General features: G+C 38.2%; 1 protein-coding gene across 1 annotated transcript; it reads right to left on the bottom strand.

Moving 5' to 3' along the window:
- Positions 1–2,858: 2,858 nt before the first annotated feature.
- LOC112166673 lies at positions 2,859–3,760 on the bottom strand. The gene is made up of 2 exons (XM_024303549.1): positions 3,563–3,760; positions 2,859–3,254 (listed from the first exon to the last, which is right to left on the bottom strand). The coding sequence occupies exons 1-2, from the start codon at positions 3,758–3,760 to the stop codon at positions 2,859–2,861; spliced, it is 594 nt and encodes a 197-aa protein (XP_024159317.1).
- Positions 3,761–20,266: the final 16,506 nt, after the last annotated feature.

Below are 20,266 nucleotides of genomic sequence, written 5' to 3'. Positions count from 1 at the left end.
CTTTTTTTACTGTAATGGTTATATATTTAATCTGAGGGCTCAGATTGAAGGAGAAAAACTGATCAACAGCTCTTGTTAAATCGAGGGTTATTAATTCTATTTTTAACCAAATTTTTTTTTTAAAAAAATTATCAGAAAATAGGGAAAAAAAATATACCTGTTGGAATAGTAAAATTTAGAAAATTCTATAAATACCAATTCATTCTTTCCTAATTCCTCTAACCAAACATCCTCCATTTCTTTCAAAATTGTTCATTTATTTAGCCATATTCTTGTTAAAAAATGGCTCCTAGAAAGGATTCTTGGAGGCATAATGAAGAAATTATTCTTTGCCATGCTTGGATCACCATTGGTGGTGATGGTGCTGTCAAAACTGAGCAAACGTTGGATTAATTGTGGAATCGTATTGCGGAGGAGTACAATGCGCACAAACCAGCGTATTGCGTAACTAGAACACCTTCTAGTTGCAAGGCTCGTTGGAAAAAAATCAGTCCAGCATGTATGAAGTGGCGGCAAGCTCTTAACAAGGTCGAGACTTTTCAACGAAGAAGCGACAAAAATATGGAGGACGAGGTAATTACATTGAAATATGTTAAGTAGCAATAATTTATTTATGATTAATTACAGTTTACCCCCCTGAGGTTTGGGGGTGTCATTATTTCACCCCCTCTACTTTTAATTTTGACTTTTTACCCCCCTAAACTTTCCAATTTCAATCAGTCGTGTCCAATTTCTCTATTCTGTCCAAATTGGACGTTAAGTCTGACCCTTGAGGGCTAAAATGATCATTTCAACATAAAAAATAATAAAAAAAATAAAAATAGAATAAAAAAATTATTATTATTATTATTATTTTTCTGTTGCTTCGTTTTTTTTTTTTAATGAGTATTTTTTTTTGGTCTTCAACCTATACAACACAAGTTATAATATGTTTATAAAAAAAAAAAATATTACTCTAGGTGGTTGAAAGCCGCTTGCTAGTCTACGATATTTGTGATATATCTCCGATAAAGTGAAGAATTTTAGGATATATCCCCAATAAAGTGAAGAAATATTTGTAAAAAATAATTTAACACTTTATCTGTAAATAAATATCTGTATATCCCCAATAAAGTGAAGAAATATTTGTAAAAAATAATTTTACACTTTATATGTAAATAAATATTTGTATATCCCCAATAAAGTGAAGAAATATCTGTGTAAAATCATTTTTGGTCTACATATTTGTGATATATCGCTAATAAATTGAAGAATTTTAGGATATATCCCCAATAAAGTGAAGAAATATTTGTACATCCCCAATAAAGTGAAGAAATATCTGTGTAAATCATTTTTTACAGATATTTATTTACAGATAAAGTGTAAAATTATTTTTTACAGATATTTCTTCACTTTATTAGGGATATATCCTAAATTCTTCACTTTATCGGAGATATATCACAAATATTGTAGACTAGAGAGCGGCTTTCAACCACCTAGAGTATTTTTATTTTTTTTTATAAACCTATTATAACTTGTGGTGTATAGGTTGAAGACTAAAAAAAAAAAAAAATACTCTTTAAAAAAAAAAACAAAGAAACAGAAATTTTTTTTTTTATTTTTATTTTTTATGTTGAAATGACCATTTTAGCCCTCAAAGGTCAGACTTAACGTCCAATTTGGACGGAATAGGAGAAATTGGACACGGCTGATTGTTGGAAAGTTTAGGGGCTAAAAAGTCAAAATTAAAAGTAGAGGGGGTGAAATGATGACACCCCCAAACCTCAGGGGGGTAAACTGTAACTAACCCATTTATTTATTTGTCATATAGTTGTGAAAAGTAAAATGTTGTTATATAGTTTATTAATCGATTTATAGTAAGCTGTCATTTTTTAAAATATTTAATTTACTGAATATTGTATGTAGCTCATGAATGTTAAGTCAACGTACTACAACTCGAATGGTATGGATTTCACCTTTGAGCATTGTTGGGTTTACTTGACAAATATGGAAAAATTGGGTCCCACACCAACAATGGAAAATACCAACCACAGTTTTCCTACTCCTATCAACTTGGATTCCAGTGAAACACCCACAAATCCGGAGGGTGCGACTTCATCAAGGAAGACACGTCCTCAAGGACAAAGCTTAGAAGCTAGCTAAGAAAAAAGGCAATAAGCAAGATGCGGATGACCTACGACTTCAAATACAACAATTTTAAGAACAATGTGAGTGCGAATTCCAACAAGGGCAACAACAATTCGAGGAATGTCAACTCATTGAGCAACGCGCTGAGGATGCTCGCACGATGATGGTGGATCCATCAATATTTACCCCAAGAAAGAGGAATTATTGGGAGAGGAAGCAACAATAAATAATTGATAAGGAGGTAGGAACCTCAAGCATCTTGGAACAATCTCAAGATGCTACACCCCTTGAAGGATGAAGGAGACAACTCAAGCTTGACCACTTATGATCCACTTCATGAGACATCTTGGATGTAATCAATATTGGTTTATATTATTGTGGTTGTTGCTATTTGTTAGTTGCTTTGAATTGTTTGTGTTTTAATTTATGAAAATAAAAATTATCTTCTTGAGTAGATCATCTTCTTAATAAAGCATTGAAATTTTATTTTCATAATAAAACATGATCACACAAAGTAAAATCACACACACAACAATAGAATCAAACTAGGCCATGGCCACTTATCATGACAACATTGCCACTTATTGAAAAAATAAATTTAAAACTCCTCACTGGCGGTTCTTATAAGCTTGTAGCCTCATGGTCCATAGGTGATCGACTAGATCGTCTAAGAGGTTTTTATTCATCACTGGCCATCTAACCGCTCTATAACGACGCAAGAATTGATTTAGTTATTGAGGATTGCGATTAACATCGGTGTCAATTTTTGGTCTGGCATATATCCCTGCTTTCTTTGGTCTGGTTGGGATATCATTAGGATTAAATGGATCTGCTGCATCTTCATCATGTTCATCTTTAACAATCATATTGTGCAAGATAATGCACGTCATCATGATGTATTGAAGATTCTCCTTACTCCACCCACGAGTTGGTCCTCTTATGATTGCCCAACGAGCTTGGAGAATACCAAATGCTCTTTCCGCATCTTTTCTGTATGCTTCCTGCATCCTTGTGAAATGTTGTCTCTGCGGCGTCCTCGGGTTTCTAATTGCTTGTACAAATGACCCCCATTTAGGGTATATGCCATCAACTAGGTAATAACATTGGCCATAGTGCCTTTTATCTACCTGGTAAGGCATACGTCGTTGAACAATGGTGAACATCCAAGGACGTTAATATCATTCAAGGAACCTGGAAGTGTGAAGAAGGCATGCCAAATCCAAGTATCGTAGGAGGCCACCGTCTCCAAGATGATTGTCGGCTTCCCCTTGTAGCCAGTATACTGCCATGCCCATCCGCTGGGGCAATTTTTCCACTGCCAGTGCATACAATCAAGGCTCCTGACCATCCCTGGGAATCCCCTTTATGTAGCTTTGTCGAGTAGCCGTCGCAAATCTACCGGTGTTGGTCAGTAGAGGTAAGTCTCGTGGTGCACATTCCAAATTGCTTTCGTGAAGTGATCTAAAATCTCAATGGCAGTGGACTTCGCAATATCTAGGTAATCATCGTAGAAGTCAGCTGTGATGTCATACGCGAGCATCCTCATGGCACATGTAAGCTTTTGTTCAGTGGATATGCTGACTCTCCTAGTACCATCTCTTGTCTGAACAAAATATGGGCCGTAGTTGGCCATGTTGCGCATCATCCTGTCAAAGAACTAAGGTTGTATTCTATATCACCTACGAAATATGTTTGGTTCATACCTGCATGGATCCGTGAAGTATTGAGTTTTGAGTCGAAAATCCATAAACTCTCGATCCCTGGTCTTATAGTTACGACCTTCCGAAGAACCATCCCATTGTGAGTCCTCATCTTCAAGAGTTTGGATTTACAAGGCAGCGGCAGACATCATCATGGCTCTTCGACGGTTTCTCGTGACGGCCTCTTCTTGATCTTTATGCAATCATTTTGTCAAACGATTCATTGCAGAAACGGTTTGACAAAATCAAAAGGAAAAGACTATGGAGATTTGTAGGATTCAGATATGAGAAGTGTTTGTGAATTTGTGAGAGATGAGGATGACAATGACCCTATATTTATGGACGGTTTAAAATGATAGCATCAGATAAGATCTGACACATGGCTGACAAAGAGTTGGACAACCAATTAGAGATTGACAATTAACTCATGAAATCACATCCAAATTCGGTTGTTTGTCATATATGTCGACACTACACATCAAAAAATCTTCTAAATAATTTTATTGCTGTCATATGTGCCGACACAACACGACAAAAAAATTTATTATGAATTTAAAAAAAAATAAAAATTAAATGATAAAAATAATTTTTAAATATTATGATAAAAATTAAAATTAAGATTTTTACCTTATTTAATTAAACTAACTTATTTTTAATATAATATTCATAAACATTATACTGATATTGTTCAAGTAAATCCCTATTTGTGTGTCTGTTCTAAACTCTATTTTACTTGACCTAGTGGTAATAGGGTTTAATTAGAAGAATCTAGATATTCCCATTCAATGTATGATTACCTTTCTTTGTATGATTCGGATTCTATGCATTGTAATCCTCTATTATCAATGAGAATATACAACAATTCTCTCTCAAATATCGTTTCCCTAAATCACGTTATCAGCACGAAGCCCTAACCCTGAAACAAATAGCCAAACCCTGATTTAAGAAGCTAAAAACCTTGAATCCGAATACAAAACCTTGAAGCCTTTTCTGCCTCCACCTCAGACCTTAAAGCACTCGATCCCAGGAGTCCATAACTGGCGGCGCCACCCCAAGAACCTGCCTGAAACCTACCAAACCTGCCACCGGAAGCTCCATACAACCCGCAGCAAATATTCCACCGGTTCACCTACTTCCGGACGTCCAATTTCCACCAAATTTTCTCACAAGAAGCTCTCCACCTGAAGATTCAAGAACCAGAAGAAATATCACAAAAACTGGCCAAAAACTTGCTCAACTGGCCGACTGAAAGTCCAGCAGAAAGAAAAAAAGAGAGAGGAAGGATAAGCTGCAGCCCAGAGGACCAAGCCGCTGTCCGCAAGCCACGTCAGTAGCCGGGCCCACAGCCACATCAGAACAGGGTCCCATAGCCACGTCAGCAGCACCACGTTAGCACCGGTCAACGCTTGTGGATCTTTTCCAGTCAACTTTCCGACTAGTTTTCTGACAAAATTTTCCCGCGACTTTTTTCTGACAAAATTTTATGGCGACCTATTTCGAGGTATTTTTTACTAAACGTTCCCCTTTTTTTAGAGTTTTTAAATTCAATTTCTCTTCTTTTTCGGGGACTTGCAACCTCCCTTCTTCTACCCCCTTTTCTTCATCATAGGGGAGACCAAATTAAGACGAACTGTGGGGGTTTGTGCTCACTCCAAGCTTAGAGCTTGTTGAGATCTCCAAACTTAGAGTTTGTAGAGAATTTATGATCGACCACTTACGTCATTGTTTCGATCTGATCCAATACCTCTTGGAATTTAATTTCTTGGAAATGATTACGCTCAGAAATTCCTAATTTCTTGGAAGTAATTACGCCCAGGAATTTTATATGTTTTCGTGGTAGCCTTTTGCGCCCCGAAACCAACCCTTTTTCTTGTTCTCTTTCAGGATGAGTAACCTAAACAAATTGGACTTTGCTTCATTAGGAACAACTGGCTCTGGATATCACAAGTGGTTTCGTGATGTCCACCAGCATCTCAAGGCCGATAGAATCCTAGATATGATTCTCGAGCCTAGCGAGGACGTGCTAACTGTTGAGCAAGCTCAAGCTTTGGAAGCAAATAGAGCAACCTTAGAGGCAAATATGGTGAAAGCCATTATCCTAATGGCTCGTCATACAGATGATTCTAATGGCTCGTCTCACTCGAAGAAATATTTGGCAACGTCTGTGACTCCTTGCTTCCTGACTTAGAAATGAGTTGGCATAGCCTCCGCTTCTATGATTTCAAGTCAGTTCTTGACTATAACTCGGAAGTACTTAACATTAAATCCTTAATGGAATTCTGTGGTAAAGAGATCACAAATGCGATGTTGATTGAGAAGACTCTCTCTACCTTCCCCGTCTCTGCATTGATGGTTACTAAGAAATATTGAATCGATGTTACTACAGGACAGATCACAAGGTTTCATGAGCTTATTGGAGCTATGAATGTCACTGAAAAGTATGACAACATCCTTATGAAGAACTATAATTCGAGATCCGTGGAAACAGAGCATATTTCGGAATCCAATTATAGTCGTGCCCCAAAGAGAGGGCTCCAAGAGCAAAACCCTAATCTTAGGGATACATTTGGACGTTCTGGTCCATATTATCACTCTACTTGGGAAGGTAATCGCCAAAATAGGCGAACAAGGAACCGAAGAGGTCAACGTAGAAAGAGAGAGGGAGGCAACGCCTCTGGCCATGTTGGTGGCGCCACCAACACTAAGAGCCATCTAAATGACGTTTTCAAAGCGCCTCAATCAATGGAGTATCAGCAAAGAGATGTATGTTCTCGATGTGGAGTGTCTGATCATTAGGCACACATTTATAAAGCTCATGAAGAAATTGTCACCGCCTACAAAGCATATTGTGAAGCAAAGAAGCCTACTATGTAGAACAAGAAGATCAAGAAGATGATCTAGAGTGAAGGGTTGAAAACTACAAATCTAGCTTCGATCAATAGATCGCCAATTCTTTTTAAGTCTTTATTTTTCAAGAGATGTAAGAGGCAATTGCCATATACTTTGTAGTAAATGCCAATAGTTTAGTCTTTCTTCAAAGTAGAGCAACCCAAAGTAAGTGTGATGTCTAGGAAGGTTCTGAGATTACTGGTACTTAAATGAGCCTTGCTCCACGAACATCTCTTTACTCACCTGGTCACATTCATTTTGGAATTACCGAAAGAAGTTAGACGACTACTATTGTTTTGCATTAGCTAACATTTTGGATTAGATTTTCTTTGGTCAAAGAGACAATGATGTAACTCCATTGACTTATGAATAAAATTTCGAGTTCTTTTCATTATGACTAAATTTTGATTCTGAGCATATTACTTTGTGACTACGATGGTTGGGTTATCAGTATTAATTCAAGGACATGGAATAGCCCAAGTTCCCTTTGGCAAAAGGCACCTTGATTACTGTCGCAAAACTCTCTATGCTCCTAGGGCAAATCGCACCTATGAATAGCCAACGGATTCCGTGCGAAAACGCATGTAGAGAACGGAAATGAGTTCCTTTGCAATGCCTCTAATGATTGTGAATAAAGGCGCATCTTAGAGAAGTTTATGTGTCTCTCTAGTGGACTTAATGTCACTATTCGAGCTATTAAATCCAATAAAGTCATGAGAGAAGATCTCTTGGATTTAGACATATATTGACTTTGTCATGATAGGATAGGTCATCCTAGTCATGATACGATGATCCATCTACTAAAGGCTTCACATGGACATCCTTTTCTCTCGAGCGAAATGAAGCACGAATCAAAAGTTAATTCCTGGACTAATTGTGACCGACAGTGCTGCCTAGGGCACCGCCTCTGTCCACCACCAGCCTAAGGTTGGCGCAGTCTATATCCATGATGCCATGGATGGCGTCCATCATAGTAATGGTGCCCCAGGTAATGCTGTAAGCACCAACTTGCTTCAAATAGTGTTTCAAACGCTCAAGCCTAACCAAAATCCTCATTGGTTGCTTTTAAAGCCTCTCGCTCATTTTACAAAGCCCTTTCCTTAGGGAAATTAGGACTGAGACCATCCTATGCAAAGGATATAAAAATACTCATTCTGTTCTTACATAGAATCCGTGGGGATTCTGTGGACTAGTTCAACTAACTTGTGGACATTTAAATATCTCATGTTGTTGGTTGACAGCAAACACGCTGGTCACGTGTTGTGTCATTGTCCACTTGTAAATGCTGCTTATGCTACACTCCTAGCACATATAAAACAACAATGGGCTCACTCCCCAGATTATCCTATTCCGTCAATTGGACTTGACAATGCTAGAGAGTTTACATCAAAGACTTTGGATGGATATTGCAATGAGACTGATGTTGGACATCATATCCTCATATAGACACCCAAATATTCTCACGGAAACAACTACGATGGTAGCCCGAATATTGGTAATGCGCACCAATCTCCTTATATCGGCTTAGGGTGATGCAATATCGCATGCAGCTATGCTAATTCATCTACGACCTACCGCCACTCAATCTACCTCTGCGTTACAACTAGTGACTGGGTACGAGTATCGTACTTACGCACATTTAAGTAAGCCATTTATGTGCCAATTGCGCCGCCATAGTGCACTATGACAGGTCCTTATAGACGAATGGGCAACTACGTTGGACTTGAGACTTCAACAATCGTCCGCCACTTAATGCCCTTGCAAGGCGATCTCCTTACCGCTAGCTTTGCTGGTTGTCATTTTGGTGAGACAATCTTCTCGTCGTTAGGGAGAGATAATAATACGGATGTTCAGCAGGAACGACAGGAATTGTTGTGGCCTATCCTCACTATGTCTCATCTCGATCCCAATTAAAGTGACGAGATCACACAAATATGCTGCAAACAATCCTGCAAGAAAGGACGTCCCTATGAGAGGACGTAGCGCCACCCTACACTGAGGTAGGCATGGGGCCAACACCAAAGAGAGTGGCACTCTAGCGTTACAGGTCATGGCCCCAGTTAGGATGCGTGAGAGGCAACTTCAGAACCTATTCATGAGAATATAGAGATTTATGAAAATTGCACTGGTGTATATGAGATGGGAGATAGAAACTCCATCATAATTGATGATGTAGTTGCGCATGAGTTTGTTGAGTCTGATAACATTGAACCACACTCTGTTGATGAATGAATGCCAACGTAGAGAAATTTGGCCTAAATGGAAAGATGCGATCCAAGTTAAGAGGGATTCTCTAACGAAGATGGAGGTTTTTGAGCTAGTGATGCCAACATCTCCTAACATAAAACCTATTGACTAATGGGTCTTCCTTAGAAAGTGTGATGAGAAAAAGAGATGGCAATCTTGCCTTATGGCGCAAGGCTTCTCACAAATCGCCCTAGAATCGACTACGATGAGACATATTCTCTCGTAATGGATGTCATTGCACTCCACTACCCTGTCAGTTTGGTAGTTTCCGAATGACTGAACATGTAGCTTACAAATATGGTCACTACGTATCTCTATAGGGATCTAGATGCGGAATATACATGAAGGTTCATGGTGAACTTCATTTACCCAAGTCAAGTGGCTCCAGACCACGGAGCGCGTTTGCAATAAGGTTGAAACGCTCACTAAAGTGACTACTTGATTAGGAAGGGATATGCCTGCTCATTTCCAGAACAAGTTTCAGATTTTATCACAGTTCATGTTAGACATGATCTTCATTGGAAGCCCTTAAAGAGTTAAGGGAAACCACTGAACACTTGAAATCCAAGTTTGAGATGAAGGATTTTGGGAGAACATGATTATGTCTTAGTTTGGAACTTGAGTATTGTGTTGATAGATACGTAGGCATTTTGACATGGTCAAGCCTTCAAGCACCCCCATGATCATCTGTAGTCTTGATCCTGAAAAGGATCCTCTTCGTCTGAAGGATGATGACGAAGATGTGCTAGAGGCAAAAGTGCCTTACTCGAGTACAATAGGAGCATTATTGTACTTAGCTAAATGCACAAGACCAGATATCTCATTTGCAGTGAACTTGTTAGTTAAGGTATAGCTCTGTGCCAACGCGACACTATTTGATTGGTGTAAAAGATATCTTTCGGTACTTGAGATGTACGATTGATATAGACTTGTTCTATCCCTACAGAGAGATGATGGATTTGGACCCATCACACATCAGAAACGTAGCCAACGTTGGTCTGCGTTCTCTATCCCTACTCCAAAATGACATAACTATTTTGGAAGGTTTTGTTGATATTGGATATTTCTCTGACCCACACAAAAGTCATTCCCAATCTGGTTAAGTGTTCACCATGGGAAAAGACCGTGATATCTTGGAGGTCTACAGAATAGACCCTAGTCGCTATATCTTTGAACAATGCAAAGATCATTGCTCTTCACAAAGTGGTTCGTGAATGTATATGGATTGGATCCATAATTACGCATGTTCGAACAATTGTAGTTTGAAGTCTACCACATATGAGCCTATGAGCATTTATGGTAATGCTGTTTGTTTTGAACAAATGAAGCAAGGCTACATCAAAAGCGACAACACCAAGAATAATCTTCAAGTTCAAAGTGAACTAGGTTCAATCTGAGAACAGTGTGGTAGACTTGCTCACTAAGTCATTGCCTAAATTCCACTTTCGAGGAACATGTTGGTAGCATCATTTGCGGAAGTTATCTGAACTCCCATGATCGTAGTCATCAAGAGGAGATGCAAACATCAGGGGGAGATGTCTACTTGTATGGTCTCGAAACGTGAAGGGTGTGTTGTGCTCTTTTTCCCCTTCGACTGAGGTTATTTTTGTCACACAGAGTTTTGTTACTCGACAAGGTTTTTAATGAGGCAACTAGAGAAGCACCACTTTTGGGCGACACAAGGGGGAGTGTTCAAGTAAATCCCTATTTGTGTGTCTGGCCCAAACTCTAGGTTACTTGACCTAGTGGTAATAGGGTTTAATTAGAAGAATCTAGATATTCTCATTCAATGTATGATTACCTTTTCTTGTATGATTAGGATTCTATGCATTGTAATCCTTTATATCAAAGTGAACTAGGTTCAATCTGAGAACAGTGTGGTAGACTTGCTCACTAAGTCATTGCCTAAATTCCACTTTCGAGGAACATGTTGGTAGCATCATTTGCGGAAGTTATCTGAACTCCCATGATCGTAGTCATCAAGAGGAGATGCAAACATCAGGGGGAGATGTCTACTTGTATGGTCTCGAAACGTGAAGGGTGTGTTGTGCTCTTTTTCCCCTTCGACTGAGGTTATTTTTGACACACAGAGTTTTGTTACTCGACAAGGTTTTTAATGAGGCAACTAGAGAAGCACCACTTTTGGGCGACACAAGGGGGAGTGTTCAAGTAAATCCCTATTTGTGTGTCTGGCCCAAACTCTAGGTTACTTGACCTAGTGGTAATAGGGTTTAATTAGAAGAATCTAGATATTCTCATTCAATGTATGATTACCTTTTCTTGTATGATTAGGATTCTATGCATTGTAATCCTTTATATAAAGAGGCCCCTATTATCAATGAGAATATACAACAATTCTCTCTCAAATATCGTTTCCCTAAATCAAATATAATATTGTAATAATAAATAGTAAAAATAGCACTCCCATATAGCACCTAATTGTTGGAGATGAGAATTGAGTCCTATATAAATAGTGCAACAAGGGGAGGGGTGCTAAAATGACAATAGCACCACAAATAGAACCAATTGTTGGAGTAACCCTAAATGATGAAGCATAGAAGCGAGATGAACCGACTGAGAGAGCAGAACTGCTGAGATGAAAATCGACAAAAAGCTCTTACACGCACCGCCGACGAAACTACCACAACCGCAGCTCTCGTCAACGAAGTCGACCTCTCCAAAGATCCCTCCTCCAAAACGCACCGCATTGGCCTTCCTCCAAATTCCATGGCGGAGGACGGCGGCGGCGGCCACTTTCATAAGCAAGCTCTTATCAGCGTCACCGACCTCGACGGCGTCCTTGATGAAATACTGGCAAGGCTATCGGTCAAAACTTTGATGCGATTTTACTGCGTCTGCAAGTCATGGCGTGCTCTGATTTCCCAGTCTCATTTTTTCACCAAGTACTGCAACTACGTAAGCAAAGGCTTCACCGAGAAAACCTCCACACTCTTGATATCAATGAGTCCTCTCAAATCCCGAGACTGTGAAGCATCCAAGGATTTATCCCTAGACTGTGAAGCATTGAAGGAGTTGAAGGATGATGGAGATGCTCATCTTGCAATTAGAAAGATCAAGTTTCCGGTAATGTTCCCTAATTCAAGTATTAGAAAAATTGTGGGTTCTTTCAATGGGCTGATTTGTGTAGAAATTGACCAGAAAGACATGGTGTTATGGAACCCTTGTACTGGACAATCCAATTTGTTGCCAAAACCTATTGATCATTGCATTCCGCAGTATGGCGGATTTGGTATCAATCGAACTAAGCAGTTTTTTTTGCGGATTTGGTTATGATTCCACTAATGATGATTATAAGGTAGTGAGAGGGTACAATCATAGAGTTGGGGATTCTGAGGAAACCGTGGTTCAGGTCTTTAGTTTAAAATCGGGTTCATGGAGGACCCATGAGGGTCTCAGTTACTTTGGCTTGGCAGCGCCGGCCGGCCGGCCAGGGTGCTTGTTAAATGGTGTCTGCATTGGCCAGGGACCATAATTGATGATTTTCATCCTACATATTCAAGGATTATCTCTTTTGATTTAGCAGAGGAAAAGTTTCGGGAGATGCTTCCATTGCCCTCTCTGGCTGGGGTTTGTTGTGCGGAAGCGTAACAAATACAATATTGATATGGAACTAGATGAGCAACCGAACAATGAAAAAGAAAGCAAACACAAGAACACAAGAATTTATAGTGGTTCACTCAATCAATGTGATTGAGCTACGTCCACTTCGGAGCCGGCGAGAAATTCCACTATAATCAATTGGAAAGAATACAATTAGAGTTTTAGAATAAACTCTTTACCCAAAATCCCAATACACCAATACCTAGTTAACTCTCTATCTCTCTGCGATACTGGCTGCAGTAGGCATATATATGTATTACCTAATTAATCTAGACATGTATATATATATATATATATATATATATATATATGTCCTATCCTAATTAACCTAGGGGAGCCTTGCCCATGTGATCACCATGGGCCATTCAAATATGGATTTTACCCACCAATATAATAAAGCCAATATTCAATAATCTACACCTTGGCTTTACTAGATGTAAATTCTCCAAAGTAGAACTTCAAAACCAATCACCGCTCCGACATCCCCGTAGGGAATTTCAAATTCTACAAATACCAATCAAGTTCAAGCATGCTCAATGGAACCGACTTTGTCAACATATCAGCAGAATTATCTGCAGTTCCAATTTTGAGGAGTTGAACATCACCATCCTCCACCATCTGACGAATCTTGTGAAATTTGACATTGATATGTTTAGTATGAGCATAAGTAACTTGGTTCTCTGCTAAATGAATAGCACTTTGACTGTCACAAAAAATATCCACATATTCTTGAATAATTCCCAAGTCCTCAAGCAAACCACGAAGCCAAACTGCTTCTTTGGCACCCTCTGTTACCGCCATGTATTCAGCTTCTGTAGTCGAAAAAGCAATTGTAAATTGCAAATTCGACTTCCAACTCACCGGTCCACTAGTAAGAGTAAACACATAAGCTGTAGTAGATCGGCACCTATCCAAATCACCTGTGAAATCAGATTCCACATATCCAACAACACATTGACTGGTCTTATCTTGCTGAAAAACCAATCCAACATCCACAGTACCAAGAATATACCGTAGAATCCACTTCACTGCTTGCCAATGACCTTTACCTGGGTTATGCATATATCTGCTCACCACACTTAAGGCCTGTGAAATATCTGGTCTAGTACACACCATACAATACATCAAGCAACCAACAACACTAGCATAAGGAACTTTGGCCATATATTTCATATCATCATCTGTGCTAGGAGACATAGTAGATTTAAGCTTAAAGTGAGAGGCAAGAGGTGTACTTACAGGTTTAGATTTATCATTCATGCCAAACCGATGCAGTACCTTCTTCAAATATTGCTTCTATGACAAACAAACTTTGCCTCTTGATTTATCTCTTTCAATTTCCATGCCCAAAATCTTTTTAGCTTCTTCCAAGTCCTTCATCTCAAATTCACCACTCAATTGTGATTTCAATTTATTTATCTCCACCTTGCTCTTAGATGCAATTAACATATCATCAACATATAAGAGCAAATAAATGAAAGTCCCATCCTGTAGCTTGCGAAAATAAACATATGGATCATAAAGACTCTGAGTGTACTTCTGACCGAACATAAATTTATCAAACCGCTTGTACCACTGCCTTGGAGATTGTTTCAAACCATACAATGATTTATGCAGTTTGCAGACCAGATTTTCTTTACCAACAATTTTAAATTCTTCTGGCTGAGTCATATATATCTCTTCTTTTAATTCACCATGTAAGAAAGCAGTTTTTACATCAAGCTGTGCTAATTCAAGATCAAACTGTGCAACCAAGGCCAATAAAATACGAATAGAAGAATGCTTAACAACAAGAGGAAATACCTCATTGTAGTCATTTCCTTCTTTTTGTGCGTAGCCTTTAGCTACCAATCTAGCCTTATACTGTGATCCTTCCTTTTTAGCAAACACCCACTTGCAACCAATTGCTCTCTTCTCATGCGGTAACTGAACCAACTCCCATGTTTTATTCTTGTGAAGAAACTTCATCTCCTCACCCATAGATTTTCCCATTCTACACAATCTGCATGTCAGACAGCTTCTTCATAAGTAGTAGGAATTTCTTCTTCAGTAATTGGAATTGCATAAGTCACCATATCATTAAGCCAAGCTGGCTTTTGAGCATTCCTTTTTCCCTTTGTAGTTGCAATTAGTCCATCTTGCTGTGTAGGCTCTTGGGTTGGAGCCTCTACTTCAATAATCATGTCCTCAATATTTGAATCATATGAATCAATAATATGACTCATTGGATCAATTGGAGTTTCAACAATTTTTTTTTCTTTAACTCCACCTGCTGCAAACTCTCTACGGTCATTCTCTGCTCTTCAAAATTTTTGTGCTTGTTCTGATCAACCATAATAGCCTCATCAAAAGTCACATCTCTGCTTACAACAACTTTCTTCACATCTGAATACCAAAGCTTAAATCCCTTAACACCCTCATTAAATCCCAAGAATATAGCTTTCTTGGCCCTTGGATCAAGCTTACTTTCCCTGACATGAAAATAAGCAGGATAACCAAAAATATGTAAATAATGATAGTCAGTAGCAGGTTTACCAGACCATATCTCCATGGGAGTTTCTCCCTCAAGTGCAGCAGTAGGTAACCTATTAATGAGACGGCTTGCATACACAACTGCCTCAGCCCAAAATTCTCTGCCTAATCTAGCATTAGACAACATACACCGAATTTTCTCTAATAAAGTCAGATTCATGCGCTCTGCCACCCCATTCTGTTGTGGTGTCTTTCTAACTGTGAAGTGTCTCACAATACCCTCATCTTGACATAGTTTCAAGAACGGATCAGATTTGTATTCACCACCATTATCTTACCTGAGCCTCTTAATTTTTCGACCGGTCTGAGTCTCAATCATCTTCTTCCACTTTACAAATATATCTAAGACTTCATCTTTATGCTTCATGGTGTACACCCATACTCTTCTAGAGAAGTCATCAACAAAAGAGACATAATAATGCTTACCTCCCAAAGATGCAGTTTTGGTAGGTCCCCATACATCAATGTGAACATAATCTAGAGTACCTTTAGTCTGATGAACTGCGGTGCCAAATTTAACTCTAGTCTGTTTTCCCAAGACATAATGTTTACAAAATTCTAATTTTCCGGTCTTTGCACCTTTCAATAGACCTTGCTTCACTAATCCCTGCATTGCTTTCTCACCAACATGTCCAAGACGCATATGCCATAATTTTGTATTGTCTGCATCATCATTTATAGTCTCAGATATTGCTGTTTCACCTGTCACTGTGCTCCCTTGTAGAAAATACAAATTTCTGAACCTTTCACCTCTCATCATCACAAGTGAACCAGAGACAACTTTAGCAACTCCACTTTTCAATGTAATTGTGTGCCCTTTTGATTCTAAAGTTCCCAAAGAGATAAGATTTTTCTTCAAATTTGGAACATACCGGACATTAGTTAATTTTCTGACTACTCCATCATGCATCTTGAGATGAATTGTACCAATCCCTCTTGTTCTGCAAGGACTGTTGACTCCCATCAAAACTACTCTACCATTCAACTCCTTGAAAGTAGAGAACCATTCCCTATTAGGACACATATGATGTGAACAACCTGAATCCATAATCCACTTGTCAGAATAATCAACTGCAGATGAATTAGCCAAAGCAAACTCAATCTCATCTTCTTCAAAATCTTTAAAAGCTGATGAACAACTCAAAGCAAAATCAAAGTCGTCATCTTCATCATCTCTTACAACATTCACTTCAGAACCTTTCTTGTCTCTATTCTTCAACTTAGGAAATCTTTCTTCCAATGACCTTTGTTGCGACAAAAAGCACACTCATCTTTTTTGCAGGAAATTTACTTCTTGACTTGGAACGAGATTTACCTCTTTTTCCAGTAGGTTTTCTCTCATCAGATCTGTCCCTTACTACAAGTGCCTCACTTGACTCATTCTGAAGTTGCTTCTCTTTCTTTCGGCACTCATTATTTATCAATGAATTAGACACATCATCAAATTTCACATCATTCTTTCCATGCAACAAAGTTGTAATCAAATGCTCATACTAGTCAGGAAGAGAATTTAGCAAACACAAAATTTTATCCTCATCACTAATTTGCACATCCAAATTATCCAAATCTACAAGTATCTTATTGAAATCACTGATGTGTTCAAACACAGTAACACCCTGTCGATAATTAAATCGAAAAATCCGCCTCTTCAGGTGAAACCAATTTTCAGCACTCTTGATCATATATTGGTCTTCTAATTTCTTCCACAACTCTTTTGCAGAAGTTTCTTTCATGACAAAGAATTTCTGATCTTTAGCAAGTCACATTCTGATAGAACCACAAGCCCTCTTGTTCGCCCACTCCACATCATCTATGTCAGCAGCTTTATCTTCCAGAGCTATATCCAATTCTTGTTGACACAAGACATCCATCATCTCACACTGCCACATGCCAAAATTGTTGGTGCCATTAAACTTTTCAACTTCAAATTTGGCATTACCAATTGATGGCCTGGAAGTGGACCAACGCGAAGAACCTGAAGACTCAGCCCCTTTCTTTTTCTCGTCAACCATGATTTCCAATCAATGAATCAATTCCCAATTCAGAACCAGAGCTCTTATGCCAATTTGTTGTGCGGAAGCGTAACAAATACAATATTGATATGGAACTAGATGAGCAACCGAACAACGAAAAAGAAAGCAAACACAAGAACACAAGAATTTATAGTGGTTCACTCAATCAATGTGATTGAACTACGTCCATTTCGGAGCCGGCGAGAAATTCCACTTTAATCAATTGGAGAGAATACAATTAGAGTTTTAGAATAAACTCTCTACCCAAAATCCCAATACACCAATACCTAGTTAACTCTCTCTCTCTCTCTCTCTCTCTCTCTCTCTCTCTCTGTGATACTGGCGGCAGTAGGCATATATGTGTATTACCTAATTAATCTAGACATACATACATATATATATATATATATATATATATATATCCTATCCTAATTAACCTAGAGGAGCCTTGCCCACGTGATCACCATGGGCCATTCAAATATGGATTTTGCCCACCAATATAATAAAGCCAATATTCAATATTTAGATGCGACTTTATTTCTGGAGATTGTCTTGGTGTGTATGAATACAGCATTCTACACGATGAGATCTTCAGGTTTAGAATATGGATGATGAAGGAATATGGGGTCAAGGAATCGTGGACTGAAGTTGCTTCATTTGATATTTTACGTAAAGATTCTAAATTCTCACCTATGACGCCTTTGTGCATATTAGAGAATGGTGAAGGTTTGATCTCCAGCAGATATGATTTTTAGTCCTTGGTATTCTATAGCTTCAAGGAACAGACATTTAGGAATGTTTTTAGGACCCCCAAAAATGGATATTTGATGCAGTCATTTACAGGGAGACTTTAGTTTCACCTGTCACCAGTGGTATTGCAGATATCCAAGATCAACACTGTGAGTTTTCATTTGCTATTTTTGTCGAATATGATATGACTATCGATTGACTATCATTCTATTACTAAATTTATATAAACTCAGTTTGGCCCTTGACCAAAAAAAAAAAAAAAAAAAAATTAAGGTCCTAATACCATGCACTAGAATTATTGTCTATTCTTTTGCCATTTTGTGACACACCCACTGTATTCCAGCTTCCAGCTTTGGCGATTTTTCTTCTTCACATTCTTGTAGACAATAAGCATATTTGCTGGAAAACTTAGTTAAGCATGCATTCTTCATTCTTCACCCTTCAATTTGGGAATCTGACATGTATGATTCATTTATTTTTTACTTTGCTGATGAAAACTATATTTGAATAGATGGATTTCAACTTAGAAGTTATTCTTCTAGTAACCTTATTGTTGGAAGTTGGAATTGAAATGCCTTTTAATCATGTTCTTAGGTTGGTCATGGTTACTGGAAACTCATTCATATACTGAATCTATTTTCCACTTCTGATACTTTTTTTGGGGAAATTTTAGTTATCTTACCAAACTTATATTGATTCAAATGGTAAAATGTTTCCCAATTTGGAAACCTCTTCGGAATTGCTGAGTTGTGAACAAATCCACTACTAAGCCTCACAGAGTTTGTGTTATCTTAATTTTTCTGATTGTGTAGTTTTATTTATTTGAAATTTTGAATATTGCTTTTGCCAATTTAGAGGATAAGCAATGCTGCAATAGAAGTTTGGTTTTGTTACTTTTCTGTACTAAAAGGAATTGTGTCTAGGGGCATATGTATTTGTGCCTAAGAGTTTAATGATTTGGCACTTTGGAACAACTGGAGGCCTTTGGCAGTGGCCTCAATATCTCTTAACTAGAAGAACGTAAACTGGATAATTTGTTTTATCTTTGTGGAGTTGAGCAGAATGCTGCTATATTGCTATGTAATGGAAAGTAACTCTTGACGCTACCAAGTTTGTATTTTAATTCAGTGATCTGTGGAGTTGGTTTCGGTTAAGTTCCCCACATTTGTTAATTTCCCAATTGTCAAATTCTAATTACCTGATTGTTAGTCTTTACTTATAAAAACAATTACTGACACGATTTCGAATGATTCTGAAATTTTGGTGTGATATTGAATCTAACTTCTCTTGTGCAATCACTACCATGTACATTGTCTGGTGCTTGGTAAAATTTTCGATAATCATGCCATTTCGGGCATATCCACTTTGTTTGTTTGTTTTTCCTTTTTTCCCCTTCAGAATAGCATCATGGTGATAATTGTTCCTCATTTTTGCGTAAACAACCATTTATATGTTGAAAGTAAAACAGCAGACAACAGTGTAAGCTTGTCCTTTTACACCTTTATTTGTCATTGATTTTCGTTTGTTGGTATTAGTTTGAAGTGACAAAATAGTTTGCGGAACTGATTTTGATTTTGAGTGAATGAAATGCTTGATACTTGCTCTTTCTGACTCTTGACTGTCAGATTTGTGGGGAGCTAATATGTGAGCACCATGATGCTCAAGCAAATCTCCAAAATGTTTGAACCAAGTTGAAGCTGCTACTGTCACGCCCCTGATTTTACGCACATGAAAATCGATATATATATATATATATATATATAATCCCATAATTATATATGCGTGAACGTCCAGTCATCAATACAAAATACCTGAAATCTTTTTCCCTTAAACTTCAACACATATTGATGCCCTGAACCCTCAAAGTTAATATACACTCACTCCAAAGAGTTATATATTACACAAGCTTACGAATTAAATTGCCAACAACAAGATAAAACGTAAATGCTCCTCAGAGCTCACTACAACGGAAGTCCAAATAACGGTAAAGTCACAAAAATGGCTTCCTACCGTAAAGCTGCAAAGGCACTACCTCAGCTTCAGCCCCGATTATCCTAACCTGCAGGATTAACCCCTACACCTTTTGAATGGTGTACAGGGTTGCCACACAACAAACCCGGTAAGATTTTGCAAGCCCGTATGAGTAACTCAAAACCACACATGCACAACTCGCCCAACGAGGAAACCCATCAACTAGAAAAAAGGGACACACACACACCCTGTTTTCCCAAAATAGCACATTCTTTTCCCAAAAGAAACAAATACAAGTCACCCGTGACAAAGTCATATTAATTGAAACTCTGACAATTTAATATGCAATTCCCAAAAATCACAATAAAGGTCACACCGTGACCAAATCATATAAATTGAAACTCTGACAATTAAATA

This window comes from Rosa chinensis, chromosome 1 (genome assembly GCF_002994745.2).
Source record: "Rosa chinensis cultivar Old Blush chromosome 1, RchiOBHm-V2, whole genome shotgun sequence".
Taxonomy (NCBI): Eukaryota; Viridiplantae; Streptophyta; class Magnoliopsida; order Rosales; family Rosaceae; genus Rosa; species Rosa chinensis.
Note: the sequence above shows the minus strand (reverse complement) of the source record. Positions and strands in the feature narration are given on the sequence as shown.